Genomic DNA, 19,652 nt, shown 5'->3' with positions numbered 1-19,652 from the left:
ATAATATGTTCTCTAGCTTGTTATTACCATCATTATAGGTTATGACCATAGACGGGAAGGATTTCCTGTAAATTTCTCTTTTAACCCTCAAAAGTTATCCATAAAAAGCAAGGGTGAAGAACAAGTCCAAAGTCTGTGTCTAGTCTCTAATCTTGGCTAAATTCACTGGAAAACCAGCCCACCTGCTACCCACCTGCCTTTGTCCAGAAGCCCAGCCTGCTAGGAGCTAGAGTCTAATCAGGGCTTAGAAGGAAGCCCAGTTCCCTACTTTCTATGCTGCTCAGTGTGGCAAGTGCCATGGGCCTTCCTCAAGAGCAGCTCAACACTGGGTATCTTAAGACAAACTACAAAGAAGAAAATTAGCAGGTAAAAAACAAGCTGGGCAATGTTAACTGGATTTGCTAATCGTCTGTTTCAGGTCACCTCAGGAAACTTTAGTCTAGAATGACTCCCCTCTCCCTCTAAAGCCCAAACCTGGGAAACCTGATGTCTGAGTGAAGTTCCCCCAAATTATCTCAGGAGCAGAAATGCCCAACTCTGACCTCTCCTTGGAAAATGTCACTTGGATGGAAAGAGCCCTGGGATGAGAACCAGGAGATCTGGATTCAGGCCCTCTGGCCCTGAGTGTGTTCCTGGCCTCCCCAGGTCTTGGTTTTCTTATTTGTTCTATCTGTTCCCTAAAGGGCATCCTCAGGTGGAAATTAAATGAGCCTATTTAAGACCCCCTGCAACTTGGGCCTACCATCTTTCCAGCCTGGTGCATGGAATTCTGGAAGGGGGTGACATTGGAGTGTGGCACACTGACTATTACTCAGCTATAACCAACTGAAGAGTTACTTAATGCCAGAGAGACATTAAGTAGACATTAAGTATATGACTAAGATGCTATATATACCTAGCAGGGTTTTCTTGGGACAAAATGAGATGATGGGCAGAAAGATCATACTTAGCGCCAGGCATGTAGGAGAGTTCTATGCACATTAGCACCCCATCTCCCACTTCTTCCCAGGCAAGCCCCATGGCCCCAGGGGAAAGGTTAACATGATACATACTCTGTTCTTTCCCACGGTGCCTTGGCTATGGTGTTCCTCTTGCCTGACAAGTCATTCTTTCTCTCTCCGTGTGTTTAAATTCTACCCACCCTTGAAGGCCCATTTCAAATGCCGCTTCTTCCAGGCAGCCTGCCTGAATCCTCTCTAGCGAAAGCAAACTCACAGCAGTCTTGGCACATACATTCTGGTCTCTACTTTGTATTACTAGCTGTGTCTCTTGTCTTATCTCCTCTCTGCTAGGAGATTCCTTTCTTGATGGCAAGGATATGCCCTCCTAGTATCTAACAAAGAAGAGGTCAAAGAATTCAAATGGAACTTCTCAGGTCCACCTCAGACCTATTGAATTAAAAATTCTGGGAGTAGGGCCCAGAAATCTGTGTTTTAATAAGCCCTCCAGGAAGTTAAGTGGTTTTTGAGAACCACCAGAATACGAGGTTACTGAATGAATAAATGATTGAATGATGAGCTAAAGTACAAGTGCCATAAAAATGCATGGGATATAACAATGATGACCAGTCCTTACAGCCTCAACTGCTTCACTGGTAAAACAGGACCTCTGCTTTCCATCTGATGCAGACCCAGGAATGACTACTGGCTTAGATTACAAAGGACTAAAAGACATGGGAGAAGGGGTGCTGGCTGAAGCTCAAGGTCTGTGTGTCTATGTTAAGTGGGCTGCGTGTGTGTGTGTGAGAGAGAGAGAGAGAGACGGGGAGAGAGAGTTATCAGTGCACAGGAAAATTCAGGTTAGTAAAAGGGTTGGTAGAAATGCGTTTTTTCCCCCTAAAGGCAACTTCCCTATAGGCAGCTATGGTTAAGGAGATACTCAGTCAAATGAAAATTCTGCCAAGGATTTCCTGGCTGAGATTTTTTTCTTCCAAAGGGAAGAAACAAACAGAGTAATGCAAAGCCCATTACTTTCACATTTCAGACAAAGTTTAGAGGCAATTAGAGGGAACAGCTCGAAAGCAACAAAAGAGTACACTTTTGATGAGAAATGAAAGGACTTGTTCCAATCCCCAAGCTCCCTTCTATTCACACCAGGCAGAGGCCAGGAGCCCAACAAGTAGAAAAACGAAAGAATTCTGAGACAGACAGAACACTCCTTGGGTAGCTCGTGACCAAGCAGCTGTTTCTCGGCACAGATGAGAAGAGTTCTGCTTTTATAGTCTCTGTCCCTCCAGGACTTAGAGAACCTGAGCCAATTCATAGAGTGGCAAGTCTTTTCTCCCCATCCAGATTCTGCCCTCTGTCTGGCACTTTCCCCCACTGACCTTAAGTGGCGAGATAATTAGCTATTCATGCTGCTCTTCCTCTAGCTTTCCTTCAGCCCTTGGGGTGAAGCGCTGGTTCCCAGACTGCCTCCCTGCCATCTGGGTCTCCCTGTCCCCACCCACTGCAACGCCCCAGCTTTGGTGACCTAATTCTGGTGGCTGCTGAGTCTGCTCTGCCAATGGCCCAGGAGGCTCTGTCAATCTGAGACGGGGCCATCAGCAACTCCGTTCTTTTCCACAACTGATGCCGCCTGGGCCAGGCCCCAGAAAAACAAACTGCAGCTCTGTGGCTTTTTGGCAGCCCAGCTTAGGCTTTTGTTTTAACAAGGGGTGGGAAGAGAATTTGAACCCTGTGGTTATCTACATTTTAAAACATTTAAACAGAGTCTGTCCACCTGCTTGGCACTTTGTGTCTCTAAGTCCCTTGGTTCCACCCTTTCTAAAATAGCAAAAATTCTGGGCTCTCCTTTGCTGCTGCTTATATATACACAGAGGGCTGGTGGGGACATCCTGAGCCCTGGCCTCTCCTTTGGGGCGGAGTCTGCCAGGATTCCTCAGAAAGGCAGATTGAGCCAGTCCTCGAAAGGGAAGGGCGAGGGTGAGGAGAGGTCCTGTTTAGAGGAACCACTCCCACCGGGCACAAGATACATTCGCATTGAGAGGGAGAGGCGGTTCAGCCAAGAGTCCAATTTCCTTTCCATACCAAATCATAGCCCTTCTAGCTGCTTTCTGACCATATCACCAATGTGGGGGAAATAGGGAGATCAGAAAGGAGAAGGGAAAAAAGGGTGGGGGTGGCAAATAAAGACATGGCTTGTCAATCTGGCCCAAAGTGTGTTTAGAGTGATGGAGGCTTAGAACTATCTGGGGAAACAGTCTACCATTTCCTCTCTCCACAGACAGTTGTGAGAATGCTGGTCCCCTGGGAACCCTCTGCCCTAAGGTCTCTCCCACCCATCCTCCCATTCTTTGTCTAGCATCCTATAATACGTCATCCAAGTTCTAAGAAGATCAGAGTCCAAAATGTGTTAGTGAATTCTTTAAGCCTGGGTCACTCCCTGAAGACCGTGGCAATGTTACCACTCTTGTGCAAGGTAGGTACAAGGAAAGTATAAGTGGTCACAGCCTCAACCAAACCAGTGGCAAGACAAGGATTGTCTCCATGTGGCAATTAGCTAATATAATAGGTTAAGTACACTGGTGATGCCTCCAGATACTTCAGTTTGAGAACTGGGGAAAAAACAAAGGGGGTTGAACCTCCAGATACCCTCTTTCCAGGAGGGCTACCAGGCAAGGACCTAGGGAAAGATTATCCCTTCGAGTGGGAGCCTCAGAAACAGAAGTAGCTCCTTGATGCTCTACAGGGAATTCTGGAAGCCCTGTGGTTCTTACAAGAAAGTGGCATTACAACCATCCATGGAGCCCAGCCTGGCATTCATGGCAGCTTGGCTGCTGTAACCTCTCTTTGCAAAAATGGCAAGCCTGGGTGTCTGTGCTGGCCCAGGGAAGGAGCTAAGTTGTTGTCACTGCTCGGCACACACTACAGAAGACACCAAAGAGAGCTGCAGACAAGAGCCTCTGCAGCAGACCTGGTAACCACAGCTCTAAAGGCTCAGGGGCATATTCTCTAGTCTTTAGCCATGAACACTGCTCTTTTGCAAAGGATTATTTCTGGAAACCAGGAAGAGATTCTACAGAGGAATTGCTCTGGAGCCTGGACACAGAATCTACTCATTAGCACTGCCCCCAAGAGAATGAGAAAAAGGCTGACCGGCCTGTGGTTTCCCAACAAGCAGAGGCAGTAATCAGGACCTGGGATGCCGAGACACCCCTGGGCAAGGACTTACACCAGAGTTCATAGTAGTAGTTGCAGCACTGAGACTGTCCACAGCAGTGTCCTGTGTCACAGATGTAGCTTTGATTGTTGGTACCCACACAGGTTTCCTTATCCTAAAAAAAATCAAAAACCATTATAGCAGATTCAATTATAGCTTTCAAATATGACTTCTCATCCTCCTCTTCCTGGTTGTCTGCCCATCCTCCCAAAGTTTGTACCATTAAGAAAAAAAAAAATTTAAAGAACCATAGAACATCAGATTTTAAGAGAAAAAAAAAGGCTTATTAAGCGGGAAGAGGCTTCAGCACACAAAGCTGACTATAAAGAGAGGAGAGGGGTGCCTCATTTTTTTTATGTCCACACAGAAGCACCTCATATTCAGGTGTTAAACTCAGCCAGTAAGGAGATGATGTTTCTCCTATAATTAGTAGTGTGCATTAAATAAAACCGGAATTTCTGTGAAAGTCCCTGGAATAATTTATGCAGTCAGTATTCCAGGATTTGCACCAGACCATCCTTCAAAACACATGAACGCCAAGGTTAATTAGCATGATTCAAAAGAAGGCTAAAAAAAAACCTGCTACTAAAATTCTTAGCTCTTAAGAAAAGGGGTGACCTGCTCAGGCAACCTAGTCCAATTTCAACTTGCTAGATTATTTTTTGCTTATTAAGTGATCTCTTACTAATCTTGACTGGACCTAGGACTCACACTGCCCCTTATCAGGGACAGCTAAGGATAGGGCACTGCTGAGTAGTCATCCAGCAGTTTGCCAAATTCTATTCACAGCACCGGAATGGGGATAGAGGTGAAAAAGTGGTTTTGTATTTCACACTGAAGCCTAAAATAACCCACCTGCCAACCTGAACTTGAGCCCCAAATGTACTCTGGACCACAATGCATACGATGAGACCTCTAAGTCATCTGTTGTACCTGACTTTCAACATTTGTTTATTCTGAAGGGAAAAACATGAATTTACTGGCCACTGTCTTTGTGCCAAGCACCATGTTGGGTACAAGGGATGCAAACATGTAGACCTCCCTCTCCTCAAGAAGCTTGGAGTTAATAAGGGAAAAAACCCCGTTCAGCAAAGAAACTAAAACCACAGTATTGTGTTTGCTGCTCCTCAGGCTGGCCCTGCCCACAGGGTCCATCCGGGCAGACGCCTGCCATTGGAAACTTCAGTCACGTGGTCGGCTCCTCCTCGCTGGGCCTTGATGTCTACTATGCTGCCTACTTGGCCACAGTATAAACAAAGCACTCCAGTGACTGTCTACAGGGCTGAGGCCAGGCAGCAACAGTTCAGGCACCTGAAGCCAGAGGAAAAGGACAAGAGGAAGGACACAGCTAAAAACCAGCTCCTCGGCACCGTGCAGGTTTCCCCCCCACATCCCCTGGTGTCTCCTGGTCTCTGAAAGCCTTACACCCTGGTGTAAAGGGGTTCAGGAAGGATACACGGGAAAGGTATCGTAAACTCTGACAATGAGGGTTTTGCAGTATTGCCAACAGAGTTCTTCCCTCTCTTCACCTTCTCGGGTCCACCATAAGCAAAACAGAACGCCTAGCGGGTGACTGGCTGGTGGATGTCTCCTCGAGGTCTGGTGCATGTGGTCAAAGCAGTTCTGTGCTCACTGCTTTTACTAGAGCACACCCTCTCTGACTTCAGAGTAAAATGCTGCTTTCATAAGGACATCAAAAAGTTTCTCCCAAGTTTACCAGCCCCAGAAATGCCATTCCTCTGGCACTGGCTCACAAAAGCACAGTTCAAAGTGTCCACAGACTTTCTAAAAGAGGCTGTGCTGCCTACACCCCAACACATGAAAGAATCCAGCAACATTTCTGCCTCCAGAAAATTTAGAAGATGAGGTCCTCTGAACACAGGGCAGCCAACTGGTCTTAAGAGAGGCGTGGAATGGAACGCATTTGAAATCTAAACAAGCAGCATCCTAGTGGTGTCAGCTTTTCTTTTGGCTTTTCCATCCCCCAAGGCAGGAAGCCTGGTATAAACAGGACCCCACTCTTTCCCTACTGTCTCTTTCCCAGGGAGGGCAGAGCTGCAATAGTACCATTTAATACAGTGTTTTTCAGATGCTTTTTATTCTGTGTATCCCATCCTGTGTTCTCCTCCCTCTGACCCCAGATAGAGTGCCCAAGCTGCCTGAGATAGTCTTGGTTATGGGAACTGTCACTTCCTGCTGCAGGAAGAAGGAAAGCAGGAAGGCAATTACAGAAGACAGGAAGTGGGCTCCTGACCTTTAGCAAGAAACAAAAGGATTAGGAAGGTAGTCCAGTGTGAGTGTCCAGGTGAGCTCCTCAGAGAAACCTGCTGGTATGAGAGGAAAACCTTAAGAGCCTTGGGCTTGGTCCTGGCTCTTGGGTTTGGTCCTCACTGCAGAGGATGGGACTTGGAGTAGGCTCACAGTGGCCCTAGGACTAGCTAAGATGCCTTCTCATGCCTCCTTCAACCTTTATTAGCCTACCCACCTCCCATCCCTTCTGATGCAGCAGGCTTGAGTCAACACAGGACACAAGAAATCCCCATCTCCCCTCATTCAAGAGACAGCAAAGCACAGTGCTGTGCAAATGCTGCTTAATGCTCTTCCACCCTTTCCTGTACCAGAAGCCTGATCAAGTGTGGATTACCCAGAGGATTCTTACAGACCTCCAGGTGCTCAAGATCCATTGCAAAGCATTAGTGGTTAAGAATTGGTCAGACCTGGGTTCAAAGCCCAGCTCTTAATATGCTATGTTTATTAATCAACTGTATGAGCTTGAGTAAGTTACTTAACTTTTCTGAGCTCTTAATATCAATGTTATTCTGTGAACTATTATTACTGGGCGTGAAAGACCATCCAGACAGCACTTTGCATTCACGTAGGACTATTTCAGAATGACAGAGTACACTAGCAATATAGGCTGCTCCAGACACACAAAGACTAGAAAAAGGAAATGGAGAGAATACAATTGGAAGCTCAAATACAAAAAATTTTCAGCACCCTTTATGATTATTACTGGCTTTTCTTCCAAGCCTTTTCAAGCACTTTACACATATTATGTTGTTCAGGCCAAGTCTTGAGGAGTGTGCAGGAAAAAATCCCTTCCACCCCCTTTCTCTAGAGTGAACCAGAGAATAAATTGTGCTCTCCCTATGGGCAGGAGGTTCTGTCTCCTTATCCTCGGCCCCCACCCCCAGTATGAGCACAGTGCTTGCCACATAAAGGTTTGCTTCATGAAACAGTGGCTATGCAACCTCCCTGAAGGTAGGTGAGCTGAGGAGAATAAAAATGCTAGAAATGGAAAACTTGTCATAAAGAAACTTTGTGTGATAACATGCGCTCTCATGCAGAGAGGAATGCCTGTGGCCATGACCACTAGGATCCTCATTCATTATAGGTATGTGCCTTCAGCCCTGATCCCACGGTGACCAGCTCCAAGACACAGGGCACGTAAGGTCCCCAGACAAAAAGCACAAGGACAAAGCGAGCAAAACCAACCCTGAGTTGAAAGAACAATTTTTACAATGGAAAATGATGAACAGTATGCGTTTTGCACATATGCAAAAATTTATCTCATCTCTTTGGTGGCAGCGTGAACTGTGGGGCTAATAACATTGGCCTTAACAGTTTCCATGTCTTATGGTTGCTATTCTTAGTTGAACCGCTATAAAGGTCAATTTAATCAGCATAAGAACTTCCTAAGTGCCAGCATAAAAAAAGACAATGGGCAGTAATGTTCCTGGGGGGATGGTTTTAATTTGCCAATTTATGAGGCTGGAAAACCCTACTACCAACTGGCAATAGTATCTTCATGTCCTTAGGAAAGTAGTGACGTTTTAAAGTTTAAACATAAAAAATAAGAAAACTGAAATACTTCACAGGATGCTAACTATCTTGGCTGCTGGATATAAAAGAATTTGGAGCACCATCTCTGGCTTTCTCGACAGGGAAAAGGAACAATTTCCCTATAGGGAAATGGAAACATCCAATTCCACAAATCAAACAGCAAGTATGTAGTGACACCCCCTCCCAATGTACCAGGCACTATGCTAGATGCTATAGCTATAGCAATGAGCAAAGGATTCTGGGGGAAGAGATCTTGCTTCTGGCAGTATAACTAGGTAGATAACTTCAGAAGTTCTTCTATGTCTGGCTATACAACAATAGTCTTTTAATCACATAGCTGAGCTTACAAGAAAACAAGATCCACTGGGGCCAAAAATGTTGGGGGACCTAGAAACCAGAGTGGTAAATGAGATCAGGCCTTTCCAGTTGCCCAGAAGACTGTTGTTTACTGTTCTTGGGCCCACCTAAATCAGGTAATTGGAACTGAGCCCCAACATAAAGTAATGACCTTCAGAGAGAGCAGACTACAAAAAATTAGCTTGTTGACACACAATGACAATGAGAAAGCTATGAATTGAGAGGAAAAAAAATATCTCCTGTAATAACCTGCAATCACAGGCCTTTCTGTAAGCTTATTTGATATTTTAATTGTACCCCTACGTGGTCTGAGAAACCCCAAGCCAAAGTTTAACACAAAAAGTGGTACCAGGTCAGCAATAACCCTGACATGTGGCTGAAGAAATGTAAAACTTTGAGGAGACCTGCAATCAGGGCATGGAGGATTCCCACAAGTAAAGCTCTGCTGACAATTAGCTCACAATAAAAATAAAAAATTTATGCAGAAATAATCCATCACAAACAAGGCTTGGGAAATTCAACAAATAGCACGATAAGACTCCTCCCAAAAAACTTAAGGTAACAGAATGATCAGATAAACTGTAATATATGTTTCAAATGGCAAAACCAAAAAGAAAGAACAAACAACAAAAAAAGGAAAAAACATACTGAAAAAGACAGTGAGGTTTGAGGAAAAAAAGAAAACTTGCAGAAAAAAACTTATTAAACTAAAAACTTAACAGATAGGTTATATAGAGATTAGATCAAATTAAAGAGAGAATTAGTGAACTGGATGGAGCACAGATCTGAGAAAATTGTGCAGCAAAGGGTTATACATGGAAATGAAATTAGCAAAGAAGAAGCTTGAGAAGGAAGTGAACAGAGGAGAGGCAATATTTAAAGAGATAACTGAAAATGTCCAGAACTGATTGAAATTTCCAGACAACAATAAATGCATACCTGGGCACACTGTTTGAAACTACAGAACAAAGACGAAAAGATCTTAAATACATTCTAGTGAGAAAGACTGAAAACTGACAAATGAAATTAGAATTTAAGATAGTAATAAGTTCCATGAGGATAATAAAGCAGGATAACAGGACAAAAGGCTTTAATTAGATGGGGCAGTCCAGAAAAGCCTCGTTGAGAAAGTGACATCTGAGTTGAGCCCTGAATGATGAGAAAGAGTCAGCTCAGGCAGACCTGCAGAAAGTATTCCAGGCAGAGGGTACATCAAGTGCCTGCAGAGACACCAAAGCAGGAATGAGCTTGCTGTGCTAAAGGCAAAGAAAGAAGGCTAGTGTGGCTGAGTACAGCGAACCTCAGGGACAGTAGTCAGAAAGGAAGAGGTGAAAATTCAGAAAGAGGATAGGCCTTGTACCCCTTGTACGATAGTTCAAATAGTACCAGACCTCGTAAATTCATTGTTGGCTATAAGGGCTAGTTTCTCCCTAACTGGTAGGGATTTGAGTAATACACGCTATTTTTGCAACTCTCCTATTTACTCTTCAACTCAGGCCTTTCTCCCCTTGCCCCTTTTTATTGTCCACCTCAGGTTGTCGCTGCTACAGCAGAATAACAAAATCAACTTTTCTTTCATTCTTGAACCAGGAATGGCTTTCCAGAAATCAGACCAAATTCTAGCACTGCACATTTACTGGAGTGAAGTTCTATCTCATTTTGGTAACGCTCTGTATCCACAGGATAACAGACTCTAGGTAAACAAGACAGATACAAGATGATTAAATGAGAAAACACAGCAAGCAACATTAAATAAGAATCAGTTGTGTTCTATCCTAGACAGAACACAAATCTTCAAATTCTGAAAATATAGTACTTTCAGGTCTGGATTCTGAGAAAAAGACTTGCAGCTGGTCATAAAAAATACTCTTAAAAATTCTGTGGATTTACCTGTATTTTTACAATAGGAAAATTAAGATTACTTTTCCCCTAATACTACTGGCTTTAAGGCTGTCTGAAGGCCTCCATTTTGCACTGGGTGGAAGGAGGTTACAGTGAGTTAGGGATGAAGGAAAGAAAGTTCTGGAAGAGGAATGATTCAGCAGGAGTCCTGGCCTATTATTTCCTCTGTGTTAGTCTATCTTCCAATGCGGACTGTCACATACTACTTTTGTATTCTTCACAACATACACTATACTTGACAAATATCCCTTTAAGCTTTACTACCTAAGGGAACTCAGTTTCACCCTTTCTTAATAAAGGACAAGCCATTGTCAAGAAGTTAACCAAGACTGTTTTGTATGCTCTGGGACTAAGAATGAATTTTTATGCTATTTGGTTGAGTTCAGTAATTTTCCAAAAGGAAAAATAACCTGGGCAGGCTCCTCAAACCAAGCCAATAAATCTAATGCAGTAAGATTCATCCTGACCCATCAGATTTGATAGCGCTTTACCCCTTAAGGGTTCTCAACTCCAGTTCCCTGGGATTAAAAGCACCCAGTCTCATATCCTACATAAAGTACCTTAAAGGGTAAAGCCAAAGACTGGAGCCAGTGACACACATGAGAAAAATTCAGAATGAACCGGGGCAGCTACTGCTTCCAGATCTGGTTGCAGTGTGGACGACTGAAGAGTCCCATGGAGCCTATTTACTTCATCCTGGGAGGGTCTCCTAGAACAGGTCTGTCTGGGGACTCCGCAAGACTGTACTCTCCAAGAATCTGAAGAAGGGTAACACAGTGACTCAGAAAAGGCCTCACAAATCGGGATGACTCACAAGTAAGTGAATCTGCCCCAAAGTAGCAATAAACACACTTCAATAACAAATGCAACAAAATAGAGATGTGCATCCCAAAGTGTGGTCCATGGGCCCCAAATCACCTGGGGTTATTTATTAAGAATGTAGACTAAGAACCTCTGGTGGCAGAGACTGAAGATTTATCTTTTAAAACATACTCCCCTGATTATATTCACATATATTCAAGTTTGAGAACTATACCTGATTTATAATAAATGTACAATATACACAGTTCTTGCCCTGTAAAAGTGGAATAGTCTTGATTATTATTCTAGAATCCCAAAAACATCCCAACACAATTACCTCCACCAAGAGTAGCCACTTAGAGTCAAGGCACATAAAATTATTTTTACTCTCTCTGCTTTACTACATTAAAAATATATATAATAGATCATAAACATGATTTTTTATTAAACAATAATATTAAGTTCACTCCAATCCACACCAGTACTTCTACTGCTAAAGCTGCCTTATAACTGGATCCTCATTAAACAGCCCCCAAACAGAGCAGCCAGCAAAGAAATTAAAATCCATTTCCTGTGCTGCTATTAAGAACCTTAATAACAAGCCCAGAGAAAGTCACTTGACCCTCATAGGAAAATCCCAGAGCAAAGATCCAAAGTTGCAACACAGCCCAAGGATTTATTAAAGACTACTTGTCCCTGTCCTTGATTATGCAGGCCCGTATTAGCTCAGGACAGTGGGTTAATGTGCCACTCTTGTACCTCTGGACACTTAGAAGGAAAACAGTCCTGCTTCGAGTTACCTCCAATACCCCCGCATCACTGGCCTCTTCTACCACAGAATAAACGCACGAGAAGTATGGCATCTTTAGCAAGGGTTGGGGCAGACAACTGAAGGGCACAAAAGCAGGTAGCATTCCACAGAGCAGGAGGGCAATTCAGTTGACTATGGTGTACCCACAGCTGGTCCCACGAAAGCAGGTCCTTCTCTTCCCATGTTGAATCATTGCCTCTCCTGCTTCAAAGTAGGGCTTGCAAACTAGTGGCCCTCAGGGTCCACCAATGAGTTCTTTTTCCATGTGGCACTGTTTTTTTTTTCAGCTTTTCAAGAAAAGGAATTAACTGTTAATGTTTTAAAATGAGAAGGATTCATACAGAAATTTATATTTTCAACTTCTCTTGAAAACTCAGGGCCCACTTCCCATAGGGGCTGTATTATTAGGCTAGTCCCAGGTGTACACGGGCTCTAATTCCACCATACTTCCCCCCACAATCCCTACTATCTAATAACCCCATCTTCTTGACTCAAGTATGGCATTTTTCCTGGCCCCTGGGGGCGTCTGATTAGCTCCTCTTGCTCTCAAGTTCAGTCCCTCACCTTAAGACACAGTCCAGAGGTACAGCAGACATCTGAATTCTCTACACTGAGGTTCAAGCCAACCTTACACGTAACATGTGAAACAGATATACCTGAATAAAGAGGGCCCCTCTTCACTGCAAGAGGCGACTATCTCTGGAGAATCAGGAAAACTTCCTGCCACAACACTCAAGAGATGCAAGAGAACCAAGTTCCTCTCAGTGATTGTGTTTATCAAGCAGGTGGCTAGGCATTTCTACCTTTGTTGTATATTCCTCTTTTAATAGAAAACCAGGAGTCTGAGATTCAGAGCGGCCACACAGAGTTTTCTGGATTAAAAGCCCATTTTAATGGAAATAACATAATACTTGGGGGCTCTCCTAAACTTTCATGCTAGATGCTGACCGGCACAACAATGAGAGACAGACTTTGCCATTGAAGAACTCTATAGCACCTAAACTGTTAGGTTAAAAAAAAAGTCTATGCTTCAGTTCTTTTTGCTGAAAACTTTTCTGAAATATTCTGGTTCATCTTGTGCCTTAACTAAGTACAATCTAATCAACAGAATTCATTCCTTTTTTTCATAAATGTGGCAAAGCTTCAGGGTCATGAAATCCTGCAATGACGGTTATATACACAACACACATACATATAATAATGTTAATACACACTTAATATAGGACTCTTAAGCTTTTTAAGCTTTTTTAACGGGCAGCCTCAGATTTGAGCCTGCCAACCAGCACCCTGTAAGAAGTCAGAAGGGCTACACCCTCATGTTATGAATATGGAAGTGACACAGCCTGAGGCTACAAATGACAGAATCAGGATTGTCAAAACCCTGTTTTTCTGACTTTTGATTCAGTATTCTTTCTGTGACTACATTCTAGCTTGTCAAAGTCTTTGCTATATCTAGACAATGGCTCTTGATCAAAGAAAATACTTCTTTGCCCAGAAAGCAGTAGAGTTTTCAAAGGGATCAGAAATACATGAGGTACAAGTTAACTTTTGCTGACATACTTTAAAAGAGATTCATCATGGTTTCATTTGACTGTGAAAGGCATATATTTTTCTCATATGCCCAGAGACATTTCTCACTTTAAGCAAAATTCTAAATTTAACTCCATTTTTTCTCTGTAGTTTCATGCCACTGCAACAGGCTTTTGTTGAGAGCAAAATAATAGGACTCGTCTCGTGTGCCTGTCTTGTCTGGAGACCAGCACCAGAAATTTATCGCCAATAAAAGTTCAACACCATTCAAGGTAACTATTTACTTCTACTTGGACAAAGGGTCACGTTAAAAATGGTCTCCATGCAAACAGATACAAGATAACAAAAAAAATCTTCAGAATCCAGAGGTTATGTTTCCAAAAGACTGAATAAAGAACTTTCTGAACTCTTCTAAACCATGACGATTTAGTATATCATCAGAGATAGGTTACAATAATCCCAAGCTACAGCAATAGGCACCTGGCTTGAAATAAGGCCTGTTACTAAAATAACTGTAGCCTAATTGTTCTTTAAGCTGTGTAAACCAATTTAGGCACTACCGAGATCCTATCCTTCCGGGGGTGGTTATCCAGATTATTCAAAGTGAGAGATAAAATGTCAGTTCCAGAAAGGCTTGATCTTACCTACTGGCCATAAAATTGAATGCTACCTGCTCTTGACAAGACGTAGTACCTGCCCACTGGGGCGACCAAGTGGTCGAGACTCTAAATCTCTGGGAAGATAGTTAATACATATTGCATACAATTCAGAAAAAAGTACACCCATGTTCCCTTTATTAAAACATCTCAGTCCACTTTCCCTGAGGCCCATGACTTATGTGACTGCTTTCTAAGCAGAGTGGACTACACTGTGCATGGGTGGTTTCTAGCCCAGTTTCCTCACCTTGGCCCTGCTGCCCCAGGAAGCCAGATAACCTTCGCTGTGGGGACTACTGTGTGCTGCACGAGCTTTAGTGGCCCCCTGGCCTCTAGTCACTAAATGCCAGTAGCAACACCCTATATTCCCCTAGTTGTGACAAACAACAGTGTCCAATATTGCCAACTGTCCTGTGTCTGGGGGGAAGGGGGAAGGCAGCAAAATTGCCCCTAGTTTAGAACCACTATTCCTGCCAAATTGTACCACACAATTATGCCACAATCCAGTCTTGTTGCCTAATTGCCTTATGGGTTCCCCAACCACTCTATAAATTCCCCAAAAGCAAGACTATTAATCTTACAAGTATACCTACCCTAGCAAATAATCAGATATGTACAACTCTTCTGAAAGTGTGATCCTGCTGGCTAAATAAGCCCAGAGGCCTGTCCTGTGCCTCTTAGCTACAATGGCACAAGAACTGGCAGGAAGGGGTCCTCCACAAGTAAGGCCAACGCTGTAGTGATGTGATTTCACACAACAGTTGAGATACCTTCCCAAGGCTCTCTGGCCATGACAGATTTACAGTATACCAGCACAATCTGAGCTTGGCTCATAGTTCCAGAACCTCGCCCGCAGATGAGGGAGGGACTGCACATTCTCTTTTTGTTGGCAACCTGTCCCAGCCTCTCCTGGGCCTCCCACCACACTCCAGAGCCACACCCAGAGGGTGGGTACTCACACCACTGCCTGGTGCATAACCAGGGATTTCCAAACCCTTAATGAAAACCACATGATCAGTTGGGCAGTATTTGAAACCAAGAATGAGACCATGTGTCATAGTTCAGTGAAGGCTCCTGAGAGCATGTGTGTTAAGCAAGAGAACCAAATAATAAATATTCTAGCCTCCTTGATACTATGCCCAAGGGAACCGATGTCTTATGTGCAATATAATCCCAGCAAACCCTAAGGCACTTTCAGGAAAAGAAGTCACTGTGTCACACTCCAGCTGTTCTCAAAGCATGTGTCTCTCCTGAAAGGCACACAGCTTTCTGCCACTGCCCCTCCTCTCTCTTTAAAAGAACAAGATGGGTCAAGCAAGTCAACTCCCACAGTTGAATCCCCATATCCAGCAAGGAGCAACAGATGCCTCTTATAAGGTCCAGGGTAAGTCAAGCTGGCTACAGAGGGACACAGAAATGGCCAAAGCAGGTCCACATGAAGGGCTGTTTCAGCTCACTGCTGCTACAAATTAGCAACAAACAGAGCCAAGGAGTGCTAGGCAGGGAGAGTTAAGAAACTAGTATCTGGCTGCTAGGGACTTAGGCCAGAAGGAATTTTATAGCACAGTTTCTAAAGCAGCCCCAAATTACTCTGTTTTCCTAGACTAGAATTTACCTCTTCAAGGAAAAGGGGTGGGAGGGGGTGGATCAAACTCATGGGATATCACTGGAGGAAGTGAATGTTTTCTTTGGCTCCATCCTAGATAAAAGTTTCAAAATCAGCAGATAGTCTTTTTTTCCACTAAGTTACTGGTTTCTCTTTGCTTTGATAACAGGAATGCGATGAAAAAAGCAGCTTCTTGCAACAGAGATGGTTGGAACTTAAAAATTCGCCGGAAAGGGCTTGCATAAGAACCACCCCTTCCCACCTTTAAGCAGGGAACTGAGGTGCTCTGTGATGCTGTCACTTACAGGATTTTTATAAGTCAGTTCCGATAAGGATTTTGGCTTCAACCTCTGGTAGTATAAACAAGTGTCACCTTGGTTTTTGCTGCATTATATACAGCCAGTTCCCTTCTAAGCAGGGTCTTGCTTAATTTGTCCTGAACCTGGTAGAGAGAGGCTAAGCACACACAGGAGGGTAATGGTGACTGGGGCACACTCAATCCTTTGCAGAACACCGGGCATGTAGGAAGCAGGTCTGGCAGCAGACTTTGGTACAGGTACCATACTAGAGCAACATGCAAAAGCAGGACAATGAGAAGATGTGGCCTCCAGGGCCACCAGGGCCACCGCGGCCATACATTAGCTATGTGATCTTAAGTAGCTAAATTCTTGATTATCAGTTTCCTCCAAAAAGGAAATAAAATACAGGAGATAAGTCTCCTGCCTTGTGGGTGGCTTTCACGATGAAATAATAAATGTATTATATAAATATTGGCTAATATTCATCAGTTTAGGCATTTAAATTAGAAGTTTGCAAGCTCCCTCTTACTGGCTCCACCTTGCAGCTCTGGGCTTGTTTACACCATAGCATTGTCAGTGCGCCCCCGTAAGACCCTAAGATCTCATACACCCAGGGGGTAACCAGGGCTAAACACTGGTGCCCATCACATTCAGCATCAAGCCAATCAAGGACCTGTGGGTACCAGCTCCCCTTTTTAAGAATGCCAGCAGCCCCTGGGGCCAGGAGTTGGTCCTGTGTGCCTCTATCTGTGACACACTTCCTGGGCAAGAGCACAATGCCTAAGGGGTTCCAGACTCACCCCAGGTTTTGATGGCAACTACCCATTCCTAGTATCACAGATTACCTCACTTCACTGGTGAGGACAAGTTGGGGGACAGTGACCCCTCCCACAGAGCAAGGCAACAACTGAGACAGCTGGACTGCAGGAAGGGCCACAGACAGGAAATCATCTCTTCACGCTTCTCAACTCCTGTAGCACTCTGTGCCTCTCTAATGTCACTTGCCACCACCTGAAGAGAATGTTCCCGTCATCTGTGTACCTGTTACTTCCCCTACCTGACTGTACACCCCTTCACAGGAGGGACGGAGTTTAAAACTCTTTGTATCCACAACATACTCTGAACTGAACAGATGCACAATACTTTTCAGATATAGAATGTTGGTCCTAAGAATCCTCCAGCATTACAAAATCAATGCCTTCGGAATCAAACATGAAATAGGATTCATTCAAACCAGAACACAAGGAACATTCTGTTGCAATCTTGTTCTCTGAAACTCAGTAATCCATCTGTTAGGTATACCTGATGAATTTTCTTAACCTGAAAGCTCATTTTCTGATTATACCAGTGAATAAGAGAAGAGGATAGTATACTCAATTGCGTGTTGTATCTAAAATTTGGTACAAGGTGCCACGCCCAGGAAGATCAGCACATGACTGTCTTCTGAACTTGAGTCCTCTAAGGACAAAAAGACTGTTCTTTTTTTCCACATTCATATAACTTTTATTACAGTGTATTATTATAATTACCTTATCTTATTAGTTATTTCTTACCGCGCCCTCATTTTTTAAAATTAAAGTATCAGTGATATACAATCATATGATGGTTTCAAATACACAACACAGTGGTTCAACATCCACCCACATTCTCAAGTCCTTACCCCTCCACTGCAGTCACTGTCTATCAATGTAGTAAGATGTTACGGAGAAAAGGAATATTCTTTAATCAACACTGTAGCTTCCAGTGAGCTGCTGTCCCTTGCATGGAAGAACTAATACAGCCCACAGCCTATCTGCTCTTCACAGACACTGAATTCATGCCACACTCATTATAAGACTGAAGGCCCTAACACTTTCCTCATTCTCTGTGTCATAAAGGACACCAATATCTGGTGAGCCAAGGTCCTTGTCTTGCCTCAGATATACTTATTAATACCAAGACTCAGAGATAACAGTTTCCCTTCTCATCTGCAAGAGAAGACAATACTCCCAACCTGATCTCTCTGGACTGCTCTTTCCCCAGCTCATATATCTGGTAAACTACTCATTCTTCAAGACTCACATCAGATACCACTTTTCAGGAAATCCTTCCAGACACACCTGCACACCCCCCTCACCTCCCCAATGCACCGTCTGACTTAGATGCTTTCTCATCCTCTGTTATCCTAGACACTGGGCATTCCTCTGTTATAGTCACAGCAAACTGTCCTGTAATGATTTCCCTTCTACTAAAGGCAGGGGTGAGGCAGGTCACCTCTCAAAGTGTGGCCAGAAACTACCTGTGCCAGACCACTGGGAGAACTTAACAGAAATGCATATTCCTGGGCCCTAGACCCAGACCTATAGAATCTACAGTTTAATAAGCCCTACTCACTGGTGATTTTTACACATTTTGAGAATTACTGCATTAGTGTGTGAGTTCCTTGGAAATAAGGATTGTGCTTTATTTATCTTTGCATCCTTTGTGCCTTGCATGGAAGAACATTCATTATGTGTTCAAAATCTCTGAGCAGTGGCATTCAGGAGATGCTGCACACATGAGTCTGCCAGAGTAAAATGCAAACAGGCACACAGAGACAGGCAATGTCTTATCTGGTACCTGGGCAGAGACAGGCAATGTCTTATCTGGTACCTGGTACTTAGAAGCAACCTTAAGAAAATACTTCCCAACTAGAACAATGCATTAATCCTACTCCACTCTCACAGATACTGGTTAAAGCAGTCTAGGTAGTGAAGAAAAATTCCAGGCTTTAGAATCAAAAGACCTGGGTAAAAAAAAAAAACCTCAATTACCATTTCTCTAGCTAGATGGGAAACTCTGAGCAAGTGGTTTAACTTCTATAAGCCTCAGCATGCACTTCTGTAGAAACGGGTTGTTATGTTGATGAAGGGGGGTGAACATACGAAGTACATACATGCTGTGTAAGATAAAGACTAATAGCATAGACAGCTTTGCGTCATTTTTTAAAAACTGAATTATCATCAAGTAATCTTTAGAAGGCTGGCTTTTTTCCATAGCTCCAATAAAGAACATAGTTACACTGTCACACACAGAAATGCTAGGAATATATACAAAATTATGTAACCAAAAATATTCAAGGTTTTTATAGGCAAAGTTTGAATCACAGAAGCCTAGGGCAGAGAGGGCCTGCAAGCAGTCCTCTAGGCCTGCCTTCTGTCACGCACCCTTTCAGAAACAAGAGCTAAAGATTCACCTGCTGTTGACCCTCTGACATGCTCCCCAAGCCAACCAACCAGCCTTTCACTCTACTCACAACTGCATCTTCTCACTTAGCTGAGCGGAGGTTAGTGTACATTAGCCCTGCCCCCACCGCCCCCTCAAAAGATAAGATTAACAGAGTATCAGTACAATATAGCAACAGCCTCCCAACTCTTAGTCAATGCAAACCGGTAATCACCAGATGCCAAGTGTCAGGGCTGCTGCCCACTACACCCTCCACCTCTGTAAAGGAATCGGTCCTCCAGCTTTTGGTTTCCAGTACCCCTGTGGTCCTGCATCCTCTAGGACCAAGCAGATAAAAATCAGTTACCATTTTACTAAATGTCTACTCTCAGCCAGCCAAGGTACTCATGTTTTAAATAGATTCTTTGGTGAAATCCCCCAATAACTCTTTGCATAGGTTTTATTATTTCCACTTCAAAGATGAAGTTCAGGGCAGTCAGGAG

At 43.6% G+C, this 19,652-nt stretch overlaps 1 protein-coding gene and 1 long non-coding RNA gene across 7 annotated transcripts in view; one reads left to right on the top strand and one right to left on the bottom strand.

Moving 5' to 3' along the window:
- Positions 1–19,652, bottom strand: part of WBP1L (WW domain binding protein 1 like) — a 49,296-nt gene that overhangs the window by 10,105 nt on the left and 19,539 nt on the right. For 4 of the 6 annotated variants that reach the window (XM_036899036.2, XM_036899038.2, XM_036899041.2 and 1 more), the window contains one exon: positions 4,174–4,276. In XM_036899036.2, the coding sequence (XP_036754931.2) occupies positions 4,174–4,276 (103 nt within the window). Of the gene's footprint in view, positions 1–4,173; positions 4,277–5,016; positions 5,080–5,643; positions 6,310–19,652 lie in introns of those variants that run through there. The other 2 variants (XM_036899035.2, XM_036899037.2) reach the window with 2 other exon arrangements.
- LOC118919261 (uncharacterized) lies at positions 12,988–16,440 on the top strand. Its single transcript, XR_005027429.2, has 2 exons — positions 12,988–15,445; positions 15,837–16,440. It is a non-coding gene; the product is annotated as an uncharacterized LOC118919261 (long non-coding RNA).

Source organism: Manis pentadactyla, chromosome 8 (assembly GCF_030020395.1).
Source record: "Manis pentadactyla isolate mManPen7 chromosome 8, mManPen7.hap1, whole genome shotgun sequence".
NCBI classification, from domain to species: domain Eukaryota; kingdom Metazoa; phylum Chordata; class Mammalia; order Pholidota; family Manidae; genus Manis; species Manis pentadactyla.
Note: the sequence above shows the minus strand (reverse complement) of the source record. Positions and strands in the feature narration are given on the sequence as shown.